This window comes from Hibiscus syriacus, unplaced genomic scaffold (genome assembly GCF_006381635.1).
Source record: "Hibiscus syriacus cultivar Baekdansim isolate YM2019G1 unplaced genomic scaffold, ASM638163v2 tig00110937_pilon, whole genome shotgun sequence".
NCBI classification, from domain to species: domain Eukaryota; kingdom Viridiplantae; phylum Streptophyta; class Magnoliopsida; order Malvales; family Malvaceae; genus Hibiscus; species Hibiscus syriacus.
The window spans coordinates 424,785-443,423 of NW_024062922.1; the positions used below are offsets into that span (position 1 = coordinate 424,785).

At 30.4% G+C, this 18,639-nt stretch overlaps 1 protein-coding gene across 2 annotated transcripts; it reads left to right on the forward strand.

Annotated features, from left to right (window-relative positions):
* The first annotated feature begins 2,904 nt into the window (after positions 1–2,904).
* On the forward strand, positions 2,905–8,197 carry LOC120147347 (integrin-linked protein kinase 1-like). Of its 2 annotated transcripts, none has more exons than XM_039160746.1 (12): positions 2,905–3,415; positions 3,503–3,577; positions 3,656–3,751; positions 5,210–5,295; positions 5,576–5,696; positions 5,998–6,077; positions 6,454–6,513; positions 6,667–6,773; positions 6,919–7,004; positions 7,190–7,311; positions 7,480–7,591; positions 7,924–8,016. In XM_039160746.1, the coding sequence occupies exons 1-12, from the start codon at positions 3,095–3,097 to the stop codon at positions 7,945–7,947; spliced, it is 1,290 nt and encodes a 429-aa protein (XP_039016677.1). In that variant the 5' UTR covers positions 2,905–3,094; the 3' UTR covers positions 7,948–8,016. The 2 variants fall into 2 exon arrangements, with proteins under 2 accessions (XP_039016677.1, XP_039016676.1); XM_039160745.1 differs by having other exon boundaries at positions 2,910–3,415; positions 7,988–8,197.
* Positions 8,198–18,639: the final 10,442 nt, after the last annotated feature.

Below are 18,639 nucleotides of genomic sequence, written 5' to 3' on the forward strand. Positions count from 1 at the left end.
TTAAACAAATGTTTTGTCTAATTGTTAATTTTGACGTTAAATGTCATCTTGAACTCTAACCGTTTCTCTTTTTTAAAACTTTAGTTTTTTCTTAATATTTGTTTATCATCTCATTCTTTCTATTTGATTTTTGTTTAGTTTGTGATGACATTAATTTAATGTTGATTGTTGGTCGTCGATGATCATTAGTTTTTTCCCTCATAATATGTCATTTGTTTTTCTTTTTTCTTGAGTTTCATTTTTCAATTTTGAATAAGAATTTATGTCATTGTGACATGTTTTTCTATGTTTTTGTAACACGTATTTTCTCTACTCTTGTAGTACGACCTTAGGGTGCGTTTGGTTCACGGAATGTAAGATTACCAGTGGGAATAAAAGATTACCAGGGAATAGGATAACTGAGAATGTTGTGTTTTGTGTTTTGTTGGTTTAGCAATAATGTAAGATTACTATGTTTGGTTAAAGGAATAAAAGATTATTGGAATGTATATTGACCAAATTGTCCTTATTATATTTGTTTTTTTAACAAGTTGAATTATACTATAATATTACTATAAGATATTTATATATTTTTTTAAAAATTTAAATTCATAAAATTTATATAATTTTTTAAAAAATTGAAAATATAAAAATGTTTAATGAAAGGGTAAAATTTTATTTTAACCCCTGAACTTCATATAAAACTTTAATTATAGATTTTTTTGTAAATCTAAAATATTTTAAGGATTAATTTATAATTTAACCTTTGTAGAATTTTTATTATTCAATGACAGAATAATGATATTTTTGAAAAAAAAAATTAAGGGCATTTTAGTCTAAAACGCCGATAATCCAACAATACCTAAAGGAATGAGACAATGAAATTATCAGTAATATACCCAAAAAAATCTACTGTTGGTAATAAAACATTACCGGGAATGAGATTACCGGCCAACCAAACGGAGGAATGTGGATTTCATTCCCCCGGTAATCACATTCCCCGAACCAGAACCAAACAACCCCTTAGGGTGTGCTTAGTTCACTGAATGTAAGATTACCAGTGAGAATAAAAGATTACCTGAGAATAGATTACTGGGAATGTTATATTTTGTGTTTGATTGGTTTAGCAGGAATGTAAGATTACCGTGTTTGGTTAAAGGAATAAAATATTATTAGAATGTATATTTGACCAAAATGGTCCTTATTATATATTTGTTTTTTAACAAGTTGAATTATACTATAATATTACTATAAGATATTTATATATTTTCTTTAAAAAAATTAAATTCATAAAATTTATAGAATTTTTTATAGAATTGAAAATATAAAAAGGTTTAATGAAATAGTAAAATTTTATTTTAACCCCTAAACTTCATATAAAATTTTAATTATAGATTTTTTTGTAAATCTAAAATAGTTTAAGGATAAATTTGTAATTTAACATTCGTAGAATTTTTATTATTCAATGACAGAAGAATGATATTTTTGAAAAAAAATTAAGGGCATTTTAGTCCAAAACGCCGATAATCCAACAATACCTAAGGGAAGGGATAATGAAATTCTCAGTAATATACCCAAAAAAATCCACTGTTGGTAATAAAACATTACCGGGAATGAGATTACCGGCCAACCAAACGGGGAATATGGATTTCATTCCCAAGGTAATCCCACATTCCCCGAACCAAACAACCCCTTAGGGTGTGCTTAGTTCACGGAATGTAAGATTACCAGTGGGAATAAAAGATTACTTGGGAATAGGATTACTGGAAATGTTGTATTTTGTGTTTGGTTGATTTATCAAGAATGTAAGATTATTGTGTTTGGTTAAAGAAATAAAAGATTATTATAATGTATATTTGATCAAATTGTCCTTATTATATATTTGTTTTTTAACAAGTTGAATTCTACTATAACATTACTATAAAATATTTATATATTTTCTTTAAAAAATTTAAATATATAATTTTTTTACAAAATTGAAAATATAAAAAGGTTTAATGAAAGGGTAAAATTTTATTTTAACCCATGAACTTCATATACAATTTTAATTATAGATTTTTTTTGTAAATCTAAAATAGTTTAAGGATAAATTTGTAATTTGACATTCGTAAAATTTTTATTATTCAATGACATAAGAATGCGATTTTTGAAAAGAACTTTTTTTAAGGGCATTTTAGTCCAAAACGCCAGTAATCTAACAATACCTAAGGTAAGGGGTAATGACATTCCCGGTAATATAAAAAAAATCCACTTTTGGTAATAAAACATTACCGGGAATGAGATTACCGATCAACCAAACGAGAGAATACGAATTCTATTCTCCCGGTAATCCCACATTCACCGAACCAAACAATCCCTTAAGGCATTTGATACTTTTTTACATATTTTTACAATTATTTTGGTGCTTGTTCATCATTTCGTAAAACATCTCCTTTAACAGAGAGAATGAAATTTTATTTAGGCTAATAAACCCTTAAACAAAAAAAAAATATAAGCAGATTTATGTTGCAACTAAATTGTTTTGATGGACAATCTTATGTTATAATCCATCGAATCCCAAAAAATAAAATCATATATTATAATCGGCGTTACATCTTATGGGCCCCACACAGCTCACTTGCAGCATTACAACTGTCTCATCATGCATTCACGGTGATCTGTTTAACCCCTTTCCCCAAATATCATCAAAGTATAAAGTCGTCGTTTTTCCTTTTCCATTCTCCTCTTGTCCGGTGCGCCGTTAACCCCACTTTATAAGTTAGTCAACTATCTCTTATCCTACGCCATATCGCTGAAATTTCCTCCACGCTTATATGGCTCGTGTGTTCCACAATCCTTAGAAAAGATAAACGTTAACCTTACCTATCGAACACCTCAACTGCCTTTTCCAGCTTTCAGTTTTTCTCTGCTTTGCTGTTTCCTTTTCGAACTCTCTCTATAAAACCTCCCCAAAATCTCTCTTGAATTTCATTGTACAAAAGAATCTACTCATTTGATCCTAATGCTGTTCAATTCTTGTTTAATTAAACGTTATTCGAAATAAAAATCATACTTATATTTTGGATTACGAAGGAAAAAAAACTAGCGATCGTCTATTGATTTTCTTGTTGAAGTGATGGAAAACAAAGCGGCGGCGAGGTTCTCGTTAGGGAAGCAATCGTCGATGGCGCCGGAGAGAGAAAGAGGCGAACCGGATGGGAGAGTGAACGAGGAAGGAGAAGAGATAGATGGAGGAGTAAGGTTGATGTACTCCGCCAACGAAGGTGACCTGGACGGCATTCGCGAGCTGTTGGACTCGGGGATCGACGTTAATTTCCGCGACATCGATGATCGGACGGCTCTCCATGTTGCCGCTTGTCAAGGACAGACCGACGTCGTTTCCTTGCTCCTTCAGCGTGGCGCTGACGTCCAATCTACAGATCGATGGGGAAGCACGGTAAGCAAAGACTAAATTGCCTACTGTTTGCTCTTTTAGACTTTTTCATTTCTTTTTTTCTAATATGTTTTTATTTTGGTTAATTAGCCTTTGGCGGATGCGATATATTATAAGAATCATGATGTTATTAAGCTTCTGGAGAAACATGGAGCTAAGCCTTTGGTATTTTTTTTTTAATTTTCCGTTTGGAATTTGCTGGTTTCTTTTAAATTGATCGTGCTTATAGAATTCTGCTTCTAGATGGCTCCTATGCATGTAAATCACGCGCGTGAAGTCCCTGAATATGAAATTGATCCTAAAGAACTTGATTTTACCAACAGCGTCGACATTACAAAGGTAATCTCTTAATTTGTTATATGTAATTGCTCATGATTTCATATTTAAGTCATAGTTATACAAAGGATTACTTTTATTGGTGAATTGAGCAACTGTGTAGACACGGAATTTTGTGACAGAATTTTACATTAGACGTAAAAATTTTAAATATTATATCAAAAATTTAAATGATTTGAAATTATAAAATTTTAAAAATATAAGAATGAAAATATAAAATAATACTTAGATTCTATACAAATTTAAAATTCTACTCATCCCCGCTAAGAGACTAGCTAATAGTGGCCACATTTGTATCGCTGAGGAAACAATTTTGCGTTGCATCTGTTTCTCAGTGTGCGTCGGGCGCCTTCCATTATTGCACAACTTGACCGTTCTTACAGTTCTGCAACGTCAATGCACAACTTGACCGTTGTGGGTCCGGTGGCGATTGGATATTTCCTCCCAATCTCTCGCCCGTTGCCATTTTCACCTTTGCTTAATTAATTTACTTTTCAACACTTTCGACTGTTTCTACGTTTAAAAAGTTTTCTTTTATTTTAGGGGTAAAATTTCCTGAATAATATGGTGAAAATAAATTATTGTATAAAGGTGCAGCAGAAATTATATTCTGATCTATGGTGATTGTTAAATTAATCCAATCCAAGGATCTCACCGGAACGATACTACGATTTCTGGAAATCGCGTAGATTGCACTATGAATTTTGAAAAACGTGTAGATTATCTGCGACTTCCCCATATTGCTTGCATGCAAGTTAGCTTGCAGCGATGCAGTCCGAACACAGGAATCTGACAGGCGATGCATGGGAGGCAAGGACACCGAGCAAAAGTCATCGGACAGTCAACATGTTTTCCAAAAGTCGCTATGTAGTTATGACAAGATTCTCGGTTACTGTAGCAATCATCCTAGATCATGAAATAATTTCTGGTGCACCCCACTCGAACAAAAATTTTCCACCATAATATTCAAACAATTTTCTTATTTAAAGGTTTTTTATTATTTTTCATTTTAAATGATAAATAAACTTTTGTAATAAGTGAATATATAAGTAAATAATATTTTTTTAGATTTTATTTTTTTAATAATATTGGAATATACATAAAATAATTTTTTAGATTTTTAAAATATTGGCTTGGTTGTTTCTGTCCAATTTCTTTTGGTTCTTCTAGTTGTGGTGGTAAGTTAGAGCTGACAATGTAGAGTCGGTAGATGACCAGTAAAAGATATATGTAATTTTTGTTGCAAGGGTAAAGAGTTCCATTACCCATGCCAAGTAGGTTTGAACTTCAAGTTATGCCCGCCAATGGGCGAAGTGCCTACTAAACATATTGGCTTTTTGAAACTTCAAGTTAAATATATTCATGCATATTCAACCCAGAACCTGATGAGCCTCTGTTTTTGCATCTCCAATTTTTCTTTAGCTGCTGCAGATCTAAGTCATCCATCTGACTAAATTGCAGGGAACCTTCTGTATAGCATTGTGGCGTGGAACGCAAGTTGCTGTCAAAAGGCTTGGGGATGAAGTTTTCTCTGACGAGGATAAAGTGTAAGTTCAAAAGGTTCTTCCAGTCTTTCTATACTAGTTTTTGTGGCAGGGGTCATGAGTGAGATGAGGAGCTGAAGAGTGCAGTTGGCAATGGCATATGTTACTTTATCTCCTTTTTCTCTTTTGTTTTAGTGAGTACTAAGACCCTGGGCCTTTTATTGGGTCTTCAAATCCTATAGCATGATGCCTGCTCTTAGGGATAAGAATCATTGGACTAGGCGTTAGGTCCTTTTCCTCCAATACAATACAATATGATATGTGAATTGTTGGTTTCTCGCAGGAGGGCATTTCGAGATGAACTTGCATTATTTCAGAAAATTCGACATCCAAATGTAGTTCAATTTCTTGGTGCAGTAACTCAAAGTAGTCCTATGATGATTGTGACAGAGTATTTACCCAAGGTTTTAACCGGCATCTTATTTGCTACCATAACATCTATGGATTCTGTTATATGAATAATTTATTTCCTTCTGACTCTTTTGCTTGCTGATGTTGATATCAACTTGTGTAAGTGGGATGCCATGACTTGTTTTTGTTGTGTATGAAATGTTGGTTAATGCATTGATAGGGAACCGTAATGCCATATCTTTCATTTGCACTGTTAATTTAATAAAATATTCTCCTTAAAACTATCTCTTAGCTTATTTTCTTTAAATCCAAATTGATCATTAGAATTTGGGTTAATTGTTGTATGTTTTGCAGGGAGACTTCCGAGCATTTTTGAATAAAAAAGGACCAATGAAACCATTAACAGCTATGAGATATGCACTTGATATTGCAAGGTTTGTTATTGTATTATTGCACTGGACTTAAATATTTATTTATTATGACTTGTTTCCCAATGACTATTTTCCTTGTCATAAATGGACAGTTAGATATCAACTTTCATTTGAGAGTTACTGCTAATTGAACTCGAGTATATCTCTGTTGCATGATATATGATCTTTGTGAAGAATATCAATAGGAGAATGTAAAAGCTGCAAAATGATGATACATTTTACTATTGGGAAAAAATGATTGTTAGACATTAGACTGTGCTCGCTGGTCTTAGAAATAAAACTGATTAGGTCATGATCTATTTGATGAATGTTTTTTTCCCGCAGATAGTCTTTTCTCCATGAAATTGAATGTTAATACATCTTCTACAATCTTTTGCAGGGGAATGAATTATTTACATGAGAACAAACCAGCAATAATTCACCGTGATCTTGAGCCATCGTAAGTTTTCTTGTTTAGATGGCCTTTCTTTTACTCGCAGTAATTTATATCTGGAACAAAAGAAGCTCTAAACTACTATAAAAGGCATTTTTTTCTGCCTTGAATTCCCTGAAATGGTCAGAACTTTTTATATGCTTACAATTGGAATACCAGAAACATTCTACGGGATGATTCGGGACATCTGAAAGTTGCAGATTTTGGAGTTAGCAAGCTGCTCACCGTTAAAGAAGATAAACCTCTAACTTGTCTAGACACATCTTGTGAGTTCTGTCTATCCGGTTTTAGTTATCCTTATTATTTCTGTTTCAAATATTCAAGCAAGCATTATCTGGATAAGTTGAACTTTAACTTGTGTTGGACAACTCTTTCCTGTTGTCTGAAACATGTTTATTATTTTTGATAAAGGCCGATACGTTGCTCCAGAGGTTTTCAGTAATCATGGCTATGATACCAAAGTAGATGTGTTTTCATTTGCTCTGATCTTACAGGAGGTAAATTTTTTTTATGTTTCAGATCATATGATCAGTAAATATTAAGTTTTGACTCAAATGCCTTGCTGATTACTGAGAAGAATATTTTAAAAGATGTTCATTTTACGTTGTGTTAAAGAAAAATAAAACCGAGTTTATGATTGCATCAAAAGCTTAATAAGTGACTTTATGGTGTTACATTGAAGATGATTGAAGGCTGCCCTCCATTTTCTGCAAAGCAAGACAATGAAGTTCCTAAGGCATATGAAGCAAGTGAACGTCCTCCTTTCAAAGCTTCAACTAAGAATTATGCCCATGGGCTCAAAGAGTGAGTACTGCATTTTTGCCTTATTCAATATTTAGTAATTTTGACTCTGTAAATTAGCGTTTAGCACATTATTCATTGCATCTGTCTGACAGGATGATATATGCATATATATATATATATATATAGGTGCCAGACAGAGATATACTAATGGTATGCTTCTAATTACAGGTTAATTGAGGATTGTTGGAATGAGAAACCTGCCAAGCGACCAACATTCCGACAGATTTTAACCAAGCTGGAATCTATTCACTACAGTTTCAGTCATAAAAAGCATTGGAAGGTATTCTCTCTCTTTCTCCAAAGCTCCACTCTGCCATTCTCAAACAAAAGGGCAAATATTTTTTGAATAACCTGGGATGATTATAAGGTAGTATTTGTTAAATATCTTTTTTAGCCATTGGCAACTCTCATTGCTAACGTAACTGCTCGAATCCGGGATCTCTAGGGAGAATAACACTCCCTTTAACCATTGAGGTCACTTAATGGGTTGCTAAGGTTATTAGTCCACGCCAAGCGATTTATTAAACAGAATCGTCGTCTTTAGTTTTTGTTAATTTGGCCAAAACATATCAATCCCTTTCAAAGTTGGCTTTTTGGTCCATTTTTTTGCAGGGTTGCGCATTCTTTTGCCGTTAGCCTGAAATATTTTCTGTGGTTGCTTGCAAAATATGTACAGATTAGACCACTGAAATGGTTTCAGAATCTGGAGGCAAAGCTGAAGAGAAATCATTCTAGTCCAAGCAGCCGTAGCAGTTCATCTCGGTCTACTAGCAGCATATGAATGGCTGATGTTTCATCTTCTAAAGGCTTATTATTCTGCATAATTTGTTCGGTTTATTGGCTAAAAAGTTCAAGTGTAACAGGAGCATCATACATTTTTTTTTTGGGTAATGCAAATTTGTTTGTTTGGTATTTTCTACGATTGGTTCTTGTCCTTTGCCTTATGGGCTGAGAAGTGAGAACTCCATTCTTTTAAAGTTTTTAATGTACATGAAGTATGTTATCATAATCAGATAATACTGAAATCATTTCAATGGAAACATTGTACAGAATTCAAGGTGAGTACCAAGTATTACCATGAAAGGTAAGAAGTTTTTTTAATGACAAAATTATCCCTCAATGTTTACACATATGGTCACATTGTTCCTATTTTTTTTTTGGAGTGCTTTAACCTTTAATGTTTTAATTTTTTATTAAAATAAATCCGGTTGGATGGAAAACGTTAGTTGACTAATAGTCAATATATGTTGCTGACGTGTCATTTTCACATGTGTTCAATTGCTAACGTCGTAAATGTTGTGTCATCGCTTTTGAAAAAGTGACATGTGTCGCATTATTTTAGACACATAAAACTTGTTACATTAGTGATAAGTATTAGCCGTTAATCAAATAATAATTTTTATCTAACTATGGGATGTTTTGACCTAAAAGAACTATTGAAGTCAATGTGTTTAATAAAAAAATAATTATTTTACTAAACGTTAATAGAATTTTGAAATTATGTTTTCTTTTTTCAAGGTGAAAGGTATGAAAATGTTGTTAAACTCTTCCAATGGACCTTCAGTATTTACAATATATAATTATTGGGCTGGGTTTCGTCCTTAAACATAAAAGGCCTAACGGACGTTAAATTTTGCTTAATTTCATCTTATAAGCCTTAGCAAATGAACTTTTTGATTTTTGATTTTAGTTATCGTTACTGTAAATGGATAATTTGTTGTATAACAATATTTTTTTAATATTATGAGTGATTACAATATAATATCTGGTTAGAACTTTTTAATCAAGTGATAATAGATACGCTCCTACAAATGTAGCTGCTTGAACTCATGATGTTCAAAGAGAATAATATTCCCTTTGGTGTTATAACCGCTCCTAGAGAGGATATTGTTGTATGGGGTCACCATGATTACGATATCTATTCAGATAAATTTGGATATGTGGTTACAAAAACTTCATCATATTTAGGGATGGTAAAAAAATCCGAACTGGTTGGGGAAAATTGAATTAAAAAGGTCGGGTTCGGGGATGACAAACGGGGATGGAGAAAAATTAAATGTTTTAAACGGGGACGGGAACGGGATGGGTTTGGTAATCCCCGCCCCGATTACCCGGCCCGATACCCGACCCGATAAATATTAAAAACAATTATTATATATATATATATATATATATATATATAAATAAATTTAAATTAAATTAAAAATATTTATATATTATTTATATATTATTTATATATTTAATTTAAATATATATACCAGACCTGATACCCGACCCGATACCCGTTTAAATAATCGTTTATACTAAACGGGGATACACGTTTCCCCGCGGTTTTCTCCGATTATCCAATGAGAATCCCCGTTTAAATCCCCACGGTTTTTTAAACGGGGACGAGTACGGTTTTTTTAAACGGTGACAGGGACGGGGGACCAATCCCCGGCCCAAAACATCCCCGTTGCCATCCCTAATCATATTCAAGAGATACCGACGATAGTGTGGAATGTGATGGCAAAGCTCAAAGTGCTACCTAAAATATGCATTTTTGTGTGTGTATGATTATCTTAAAATTTGATTTTTTTTTATATTAATTGTTTATTTTATTATTGATTTTCACCTTTTTTTTTTTTTGCTTGTTTAATCCATATACAAATTTTTTATTATTAATATATATGTGTTCATCTTACAAAAACATATTTATGAATATGTTAGTGTTTGTGATCGAGGCTGGCAACATGTTTGCCTTAAGACAGACTCTGCGATGATCATCAACAAGCTTGGACATCCATAGGATGATCTTTCCACGCTGAATTTTCATCTCCAAGAAGTGCGAGAGATTTTAGCCGATAATAATATTTTTTTGCGTTGTTTTTGTCCATCGTGTAGTTGATATAACTGCTCATACTCTAGCAGTATGGTCTTTCAGGGCTAGTGTTGATTTATATTTTGACTTCATTTATCTCGAGATTCGATGTTTTAAGATAATATTTATTCAGATTTTTTTGAACTATTGACAATAGATACATTTTAGAAAAGTAATTATTCGAACCCAAGACTTCTAAAGAAAATAACATTTTATTTTACCACTGAAACCACTTGATAGGTTCATCACACAAACACAAAATGAGTGAAAAAATAATTAATACACAACATTTTTAATACAAAATTTAAATTAGACTTTATAATTTTGGAATCAGGTTAAGAAATAGAGTAGGTTAAACAATGGTTTGGATTATGCTTACAATCGAGTCATATCGTGCTCATTTAAGGAATAAGTATTTTTAATGTTATTTATTCTATTCACATAATTTTATAATTCTTTTTGGTATAATCATTTGTAATTGATCTATTAATCGATTAATCCAGATTGAATATTGTAAGGGCGAGAGTGACCCTCTCAACTTAGTTTGCTCCATTCATGAACTCCAGAATTCAAACCTTTGGCTTTAATTGGTGGTACAAAAGAGAGAAAAAAAGGGTTAGAAGCACTTTGAAAAATGAAAAAAAGGGAAAAAGAAAAAAAAGAAGAACTGCAGATTGAAATGGAAGACAGACATGTAGAAGAATGGGACGTTATTGAGATATCTGCCGGCAACTGGTCATGAGATGGCCCTTCAATAGGAATGAATCACTGTTAAAATTGGACTAAAACCCCATGCATGAATTCATTAATTTCTCATGTAAATTTTGCTCTTAATCCTAACTCTTCAGATAACTGAACACTGTGTGGGAATTATCCAAGACAATTTCAAAAAAGTTTAGTTGTACAGTTTCTAGATCCGGCTTTCCCTTTAATCAAGAATGAACGCAAAATTTTATGTTAGAATATGAATTTATAAAATAAAAAATATAAAAGAATTTCAAAATTTTAAGGCTATTACCCCACCCACCCAATCCATCCATGCCTTTAACTAATCTTTGGTGCCACTACTTGAGTAATACGGGGCTCCGTGGGATCTTAATTGTACATATTTGTTATCTCCATTACCATCATTGTCTAGTGGGCTAACTTTGCCTAACAATGATACTTAATAACACGTTAATACTTCTTTTTTATTTAATTAGAAATAATCAGTTTTATTAAAACTCAAATATTTAAAATTATAATGAATGTAAACTGAACGCATAACATTTTCTATAATCATTAGTACAAGAAATTAGTCATTTGAAATCATAAAAAAAAGGGTTAAAAATTCATCCAAAAAAGTAAAATAAAATATATATACAAATAGATATGACTGCATCTACAAACAAATCATAATATGAGATCAAATTACTGTAAGATCAAACAATAGCAAATCAGAGTTGCACATCGTGAGAAAAATTATCTCTGAACACAAATTACGTATTCAAATCGAGTATGAGAGTTGAAATCAGGAAAAATCAAAGTTTGATTTTATTTTCATTAGTTTTTGCAAGCTTGTGGTTTGGGTGATGCGGTCGAAATGGCTTCTACATATATGGATTTTGCTTGGCTTTGGTTGGGATTGATTGTTTGTTTATGATTTTGAGTTTGTTGTATTATTTTAGGTTGTGCGGTTATGTCGTGTGTTTATGGTGTTTCATTTGTATTTTGTTTTACTTTTTGGAAAGGTAAAATTGGATGTTTGTTATTGCATTTTTTACTTCTTTGAAACAACAATCGACATATCTTAAGCTGAATACCAATGTTGTTTTCTTTAATAAAATTTACTTTGATGTGACAAAAATAAATAAGCGACATCTTAATCAGTTGACACGACGTCAAATCTAATCCCAAAAAAATTAAAATGAAAAGAACGAATAAACTATTAATAAAGAAGACCAAAAAGATACCCAAAAATCATACCATAAAAACATAATTATTAAAAACAAAAAAGGACAACCTACCATTAATCAATAAAAAGGAAACATTTCTTTCGAACCAATAAGAAGGAAACCTAAACATAAGAATAGTATATATACACATATACATATTATATTAAGCAAGAATCCATCACTGTCTATACAAATTTAAGGGATCAAGCTTCTTATTATTACTTTTTAATGCATTATTACTTAATACGACTTCAAATGCCATTTTTTTCTCAGTAAGAAGATTTTTATTAATAAAATACTAAGGAAAAATGTTTAATTAAAAATCTCCCTAAACTTAAATAGATGAAAAGAGTATATTCGATCTGAAGGTAACGATGTATACACAACTTTAGCCAAAGGCAAACACTCTAGACTTCAAATGTCATTTATAAGTATATCATAATTCAACATTAATTTATATTGAGGGATCAAGCATAGAGAGTGATTAAAAGTTTTTAGTTGACATCTCTTATCTCTTCTAGGTTGTGGGCTCAATACCTATTAAGAGCAAAAATTCCCCTTCTTCCTCCCCTAGGTAGAAATCGTGCAGGAAAAAAATATTGAGAAATCAAACCATCATGTTAATCTTGGTCAGATCTTAGGGGTTGTCCTAATTTTTTCTCTTTTCTTTGGCTGTCATTAGTCTCTTTTTTTCTTCATCTTTATGACTAGCGTCGGCACCAACCTCGGTGCTAATCATCGACCGTCGGTATTCATTATTTTTCTTTTCTTTTATAATAATGTATCTTTACTTTTTTTAAAAAAAATAATGATAACCATGCCTTTATGGTACGTTTTCCTCTGTCTTATTGGCAGTTTTCGGTCGTTTGACTGTTGTTTTTGTTTATCCTTTTTTTCAGGGTTGGATTTGACATCGTCACGATTGATCAAGATGATGCTTATTTGTTACCATGTTGATCTTCCCTGCTTTGAATCCTCATATTGGATTTGGATACGCGATTTACATTTGTGGATCGTTTTTTCACGTCGTTCGACTCTGATTTGCAGTTTGTCGATGGTCTTTCAATAGCTTGATCACTTTTGTGGTTTGTTTGTCGATGTTATTAGATCTATTCACAACTACCTTTTGTTCGAGTTTATTTGGTTATTTTTTTTCCTTTTTCCTTTTTCCTTTTTCCTTATATGATGCTTGAGTGTTATTAAGTGGTTAGTTTTCTTATGTTAATGATTATAGGAAAATATCTTTAGTATATGTATAATTTATGGTTGTGGTTGTAAACCTTCATTGTAATTTGATTTTTTCTTATTTTAAATAAAATTAACAGCTTCTATGAAAGATATTGAAGGATCAAGCCTAATTTATAATACATTTTAAATTCTGATTAGTTTTTATTAAGAGTTTATTCAACACTAATTTAGTGGCGAATTCTAATTTGAGTTTTATTTTATTTAGTTGTATAATTGTATGGTATTTTTATACATGGTAATTCTAATGTTTATTTTGTTTTATTTTTATTTTATAGAGATAAATTTGTTATCCGTTAAAAAAATTTAAAGGTAAATAAATATTAGGGGTGACAAAAAAACCTCAAATGCATGGAGTTTATATCAATCTTGACTTTATAAAGTTGTATCTAATAGAAATTAAAGGATAATTTGATTTTCCTATTTATTATTTTTAGATCAAGTTTAGGTGAAGTTTACTTCCCTCTAATCTCTATCATGTTATATTTAATAAAATTTTCATCTTAATTGTATAATTACTATATATATTTTTAAATTATTTAATTTTATGATAATTTATAAATAAAATTTATTTTTAATAAGAGTTTATCATATTATTTAATTCAATTTTATAAAAAAAATAGTGAAATAGAATTAGGAATACATTTGAAGTTTAAGATAATTAAAGGTAAATATATAAAAATAAAAATAAAGTTAAATTCGAGGTAAAAAATAATAATATATATTTTAAAATTTTTAGTATTTTATTATATTTAACTTTTTGAATATTTTTATATTTTAAATTTTAAATATTTTTTTTATAAAATCAAATAAACCCTATTTGTTTTTTAAAAATAATTTGTCTTCGAACTCAATAAAAAAATTTAATTTAACTCATATTTTATGTTATCAACCACATCACCAACCACAATAAAATTGTACGCACTGTAAAAAAAAAAAATAACAGAATTGCTGAAGTGACATTTTAAAAAAAATCAATAATGATGTGGTATTACCTTATGGTGACATGTTAACATCACCATTATTTTTTTAACGGTGGGTTATCAAAATGAAATTAAAATATAACGTTAAGTATGATTTTGAAACAAAAATAATAATTGATTGATAAAACGGAATAAAAAGTGATAGTTGAATACTAAACTTATAGTTTATCCAAAATTTTATATTATTAACGTATGTGTTCCCAACTCAACATTATTTCTAATCATCATTGCATACCATAAAAGATTGAACAGCTTCAAGTTATTCGAACTTTGAAATTTTTCCATATAGTATTCTTTTAAATTTGTTAAATATCACGTGTGTTACATGTTATAACTAAATTTGACATTTTATTACAAAATTGCGTTGAAATGAGAAGAAAAAGGCAACGGGTCCTGACGTAGATACAGGTAGGATTTTTTATATGCAGGAATGTGGGAAAGAGAAAAGCAGTGCGGTATTTCCACTTTAGAAAATGAGAAGATTGGCCAAATTTTCTCATATATGGAGCAAGAAAGAAGAAGCTCCATTGTTTCCAGTTTCATGTAATCCATATGATTGCATCAAATTTCAATGAGGAATGTTTTCTTAATGATATACTATAGTTATAAGATATTATATGTTCAGAGCATTTTTAATCATTTGATATACAATGTGCACGCACCCTGCAAAGACAATTGCTTAAACCCAGATTCTTTGAGGAGAATAATATTTCCTTTTACTATTGAGCAGAGACAGAACTAGGATCAAATATTGAAAGAGCTAAATTGTTTAATATTAAAAGAACAAAATTCTATTAAGTATTTAAATCTAGAATTGGGAGGAACAAATGTCTTATTTGATTACTATTTAAACTAAAAAGGACTTAAATGTTATTATACCAAAAATTTGGGAGGAGCAACCATCTCTCCCAACCCTTTAATAGATTCATCTCCACCACTGAGACTACTTGATGAATTCTTTCGTTGAGAAATGTTATATGGTTATTGATCAACCATTCAATAATAAGTATATAGTTAGAAGAGGGGGAGGGAGGGAAGCACATGCATGTTTGACCTATACTTTAAATGGTAAAACATGGGTTGCTTATTGAAATTTAAACACATAATTAATCTCATATTATAAGTTAATTTAAACACTAAATGGTAAAAACATGGGTTGCTTATTGAAATTTAAACACATAATTAATCTCATATTATAAGTTAATTTAACAATTGAATTCTCCTCTCTTTGATCCTACTCCGTTGTTGAGTTTCTAATCCTCAAGTAGGTAAAAGAAACCTTAGGTTTAGGGATGGACTGAGGGAATAGATGGGGCGATCGACCCCTTAAAAATTTTAAATTCATATATTTTTTGTTGAAAATTTATTTCGCCTCCTAAAATTTTATAAATTCGTCTTCTCCTCTAAGTTTTATAAATACACCCTGTAACATAAAATCCTACACCTATCCTTCGGTTAGGTTTCATTTGATTGATATTTGTACTCTTTTTAAAGCAAAGCAAGAGCAGACTATGGTTAAAATAAAGAATGCAGTGAATGGCCAAATGTAGACAAGGAAACAAAGGACTATAAATTATCAAAATGATGATCCATTGTTAAATCCATCTAATATCAAATGATGCATATCTACCTTTGCTTTTGGTGGGTAATGGCAGCGTGACAACTCCTCCGCAATGATTGTCTCCCATTGCCTTTGTTATGTCAAAATCACTTACATGAGGCTACATACTGTTGATCCAAATTATTTCATTTTTACTACAACCAATTTTGGTTTGGTGCCTATCAGGTGTTTGTTGGATTGCTGCATTGAGGGGGTGTAATTAATGATTATATAGTTTAATCTTCTTTGTTTAAAGCCGTGCCTTGAAGCTATTAGCTTGGAAATTTGGGGTTTGCTTCTGAATTAGGATGAATTTATTGCTGTGATATGATGTAGGAAAAAATGGCTCCATATGAATCTTTTTTTAATTGTGATTAAGTTAAAGAGGAAAAGTATCCATCCTAAAATTTAAGCGTTTATTCTGAAATTTGAACTTTTCACAGTTAGTTATTTATTTAACTGGTTATATTCATCTTAAAATTTTATTTACATACATCTATTTTGTATTGTTAATATATATATATATTAATATATATTTCTTAAAAATTATTTCTGAATTTGTCATCCTATTAATACAGGTTAACCTACTTTAAACACCTTACTATACTTTGTTTTCTCGTATTCACTTAGGTCATAAGTTCTAAACTCACTAGGAATACTCTCCTTCCTTCTCTTAGAGTCTTTATTTTCCTTTATCGGATAGGAATTGAATTAGATTAGATTTAAATTTACGTATATAAAAACACGCCTTACTGTACTTTACAATAGACGTTTTGGAAGGAATACAAATCATGCGTTATTTTGGGTCAATTTTTTTTTCTTCGGTAGATCTTAAGTTGGTGTTGATCACAAACTTTGGGCTTTTATGCCTTTTCTTTACCTTTGATTAGACTGAAATGATTTATTCTTTCGAATTCAAAATTTCGAATTTAATTCGATCTAATTATAAGAAGTTAATAATTTAATTTTAAAAACTAATTAAAATTCAAAATATTTGAAAAATAACTCAAAATGAATTTAAATTGAAGTGATCAAAATAAGATTCTTAAATTCGAATGATTAGAATCTAAAACAATGTAAGCTTGAAATGATTCAGACTTGAAATTTATTAGACCCAAAATATTTTTAAAAAAAATTAAATTTGAATTGATCCAACTCAATTTGGAATGAATGGGTTTGAAATTAGAAGCATGGATGAGCCATTAATTGTTTATTTCTTGTGAAATGAAGCGTTCCTTTTGGGGTTAAACATTTTTCATAGTCATTTCCTTTATTCCTTTGACCCATTCAAACTATAAAATGTAGGCACTTCCTTCCCTTCATAAAATCTTTCATTTCTTTTAGTTTTTCCGCCTCTCCTTTATTTACTATTTCGAATCTAAATTAAGTTGAATTTTGTTAAAATTTGCTCATCAAAGTTGTCCTTGAAGCATTGATTTTTTAATAAGAAAACCCAAGTGGAAGAATAAACTTGGTGTGATAATTGCATCTGATTCAGAGATTGCAATTGGATGGTTAGAAAATCCCAATTGGCAAGTTTAGGATATGTTTTTCTATGATAGATTCTTTGTGGCAAATCTTAAGCTAACTTTATTTTTGTGTGAATCACAGGTGTCCTTATCCATTTGTTTAATAATTTAAGACATTAATCTCGTTCAGTTGGATAGGATCACCCAAAATAAAGTTTTCTTATCAAATATTTAATGTTGTTGTATTCTCAAGTATAAATTTAAGATTTATTGTTGAATGTTGAGAAATGAGGGTGTTACTCTAGCAAAAGAGGATATAAATAAGATTAGAGATGATTCAGGCTTCATGATGATTGTTTGATTTTGCTTACAACTTTGTCTTAAAAAAATCAAAATGAAATATGAATTTGTTTGGATTTATAATTTCTTATTTAATCAATTGGGTTATTATTATTATTATTATTATTATTTATTATTATTATTATTATTATATTATGGTAAATATTTAATATTCTTATAATAGATCTTTATAGTATCCTATAATAAATCTTTATAATATTCGAGTTGGATTAATTATCTTATAATAGACTTTTATAGTATCAAATCTAGATTAGTTAATAGACAAATTTGCTCTCAAAAATCATTGTCCAAGCAAACATCAATCATAGAAGTAACTCTTTCTTATGTTCTACTTCGATCATCAGTTTCGGTCAAACACTTTTTTTCTTTTAAAAAAACTTGAAATTATGAATATAAAATTAGTGTTTTCATTTTTTTTTATAATTAATACACCGTTTATGTTTGTTTATCGTTTCATAAAGATTATTTTTTTTAGAAATTAATTTATGCTTTCTGTTTCTTTTCTTCTGCAATTTCATGTCCTCTCATTTCCGAAATTGGGTCTGATAGTTTTGCAACTAATTAGTTTATCGTCTCATTCACCACCATTAATAATCCCTTTCAAAGGGGTCCCTTTCACCCTCTGTTGCAATGCTTAATACCCTCTTTTCATTCACACAAAAAGCTTTTGAAATAATTAATGAAATATGTAGAATGATACTATTCACAAGGACGAACGCATGATTTTATATAAGAGATTACGAATTTAGGAAATCATATTAAAAACCTAGATACGTGAAGTTATAATTTTTTAATGAGCGCAAAATCAAAACATTAATAAAAAGACTATAAAAAAGATGACTAATATGAAAATTTGAAATTTCGAGCAACCCTTCAT

Excerpts from the sequence above, each read along its gene's own strand:
- LOC120147347 (XM_039160745.1), top strand. The coding sequence starts at position 3,095 with ATGGAAAACAAAGCGGCGGCGAGGTTCTCGTTAGGGAAGCAATCGTCG. Across the intron at positions 5,697-5,997 it reads TGACAGAGTATTTACCCAAG|GGAGACTTCCGAGCATTTTT; the intron begins GTTTTAACCGGC and ends TATGTTTTGCAG. Across the intron at positions 6,514-6,666 it reads CACCGTGATCTTGAGCCATC|AAACATTCTACGGGATGATT; the intron begins GTAAGTTTTCTT and ends TTGGAATACCAG.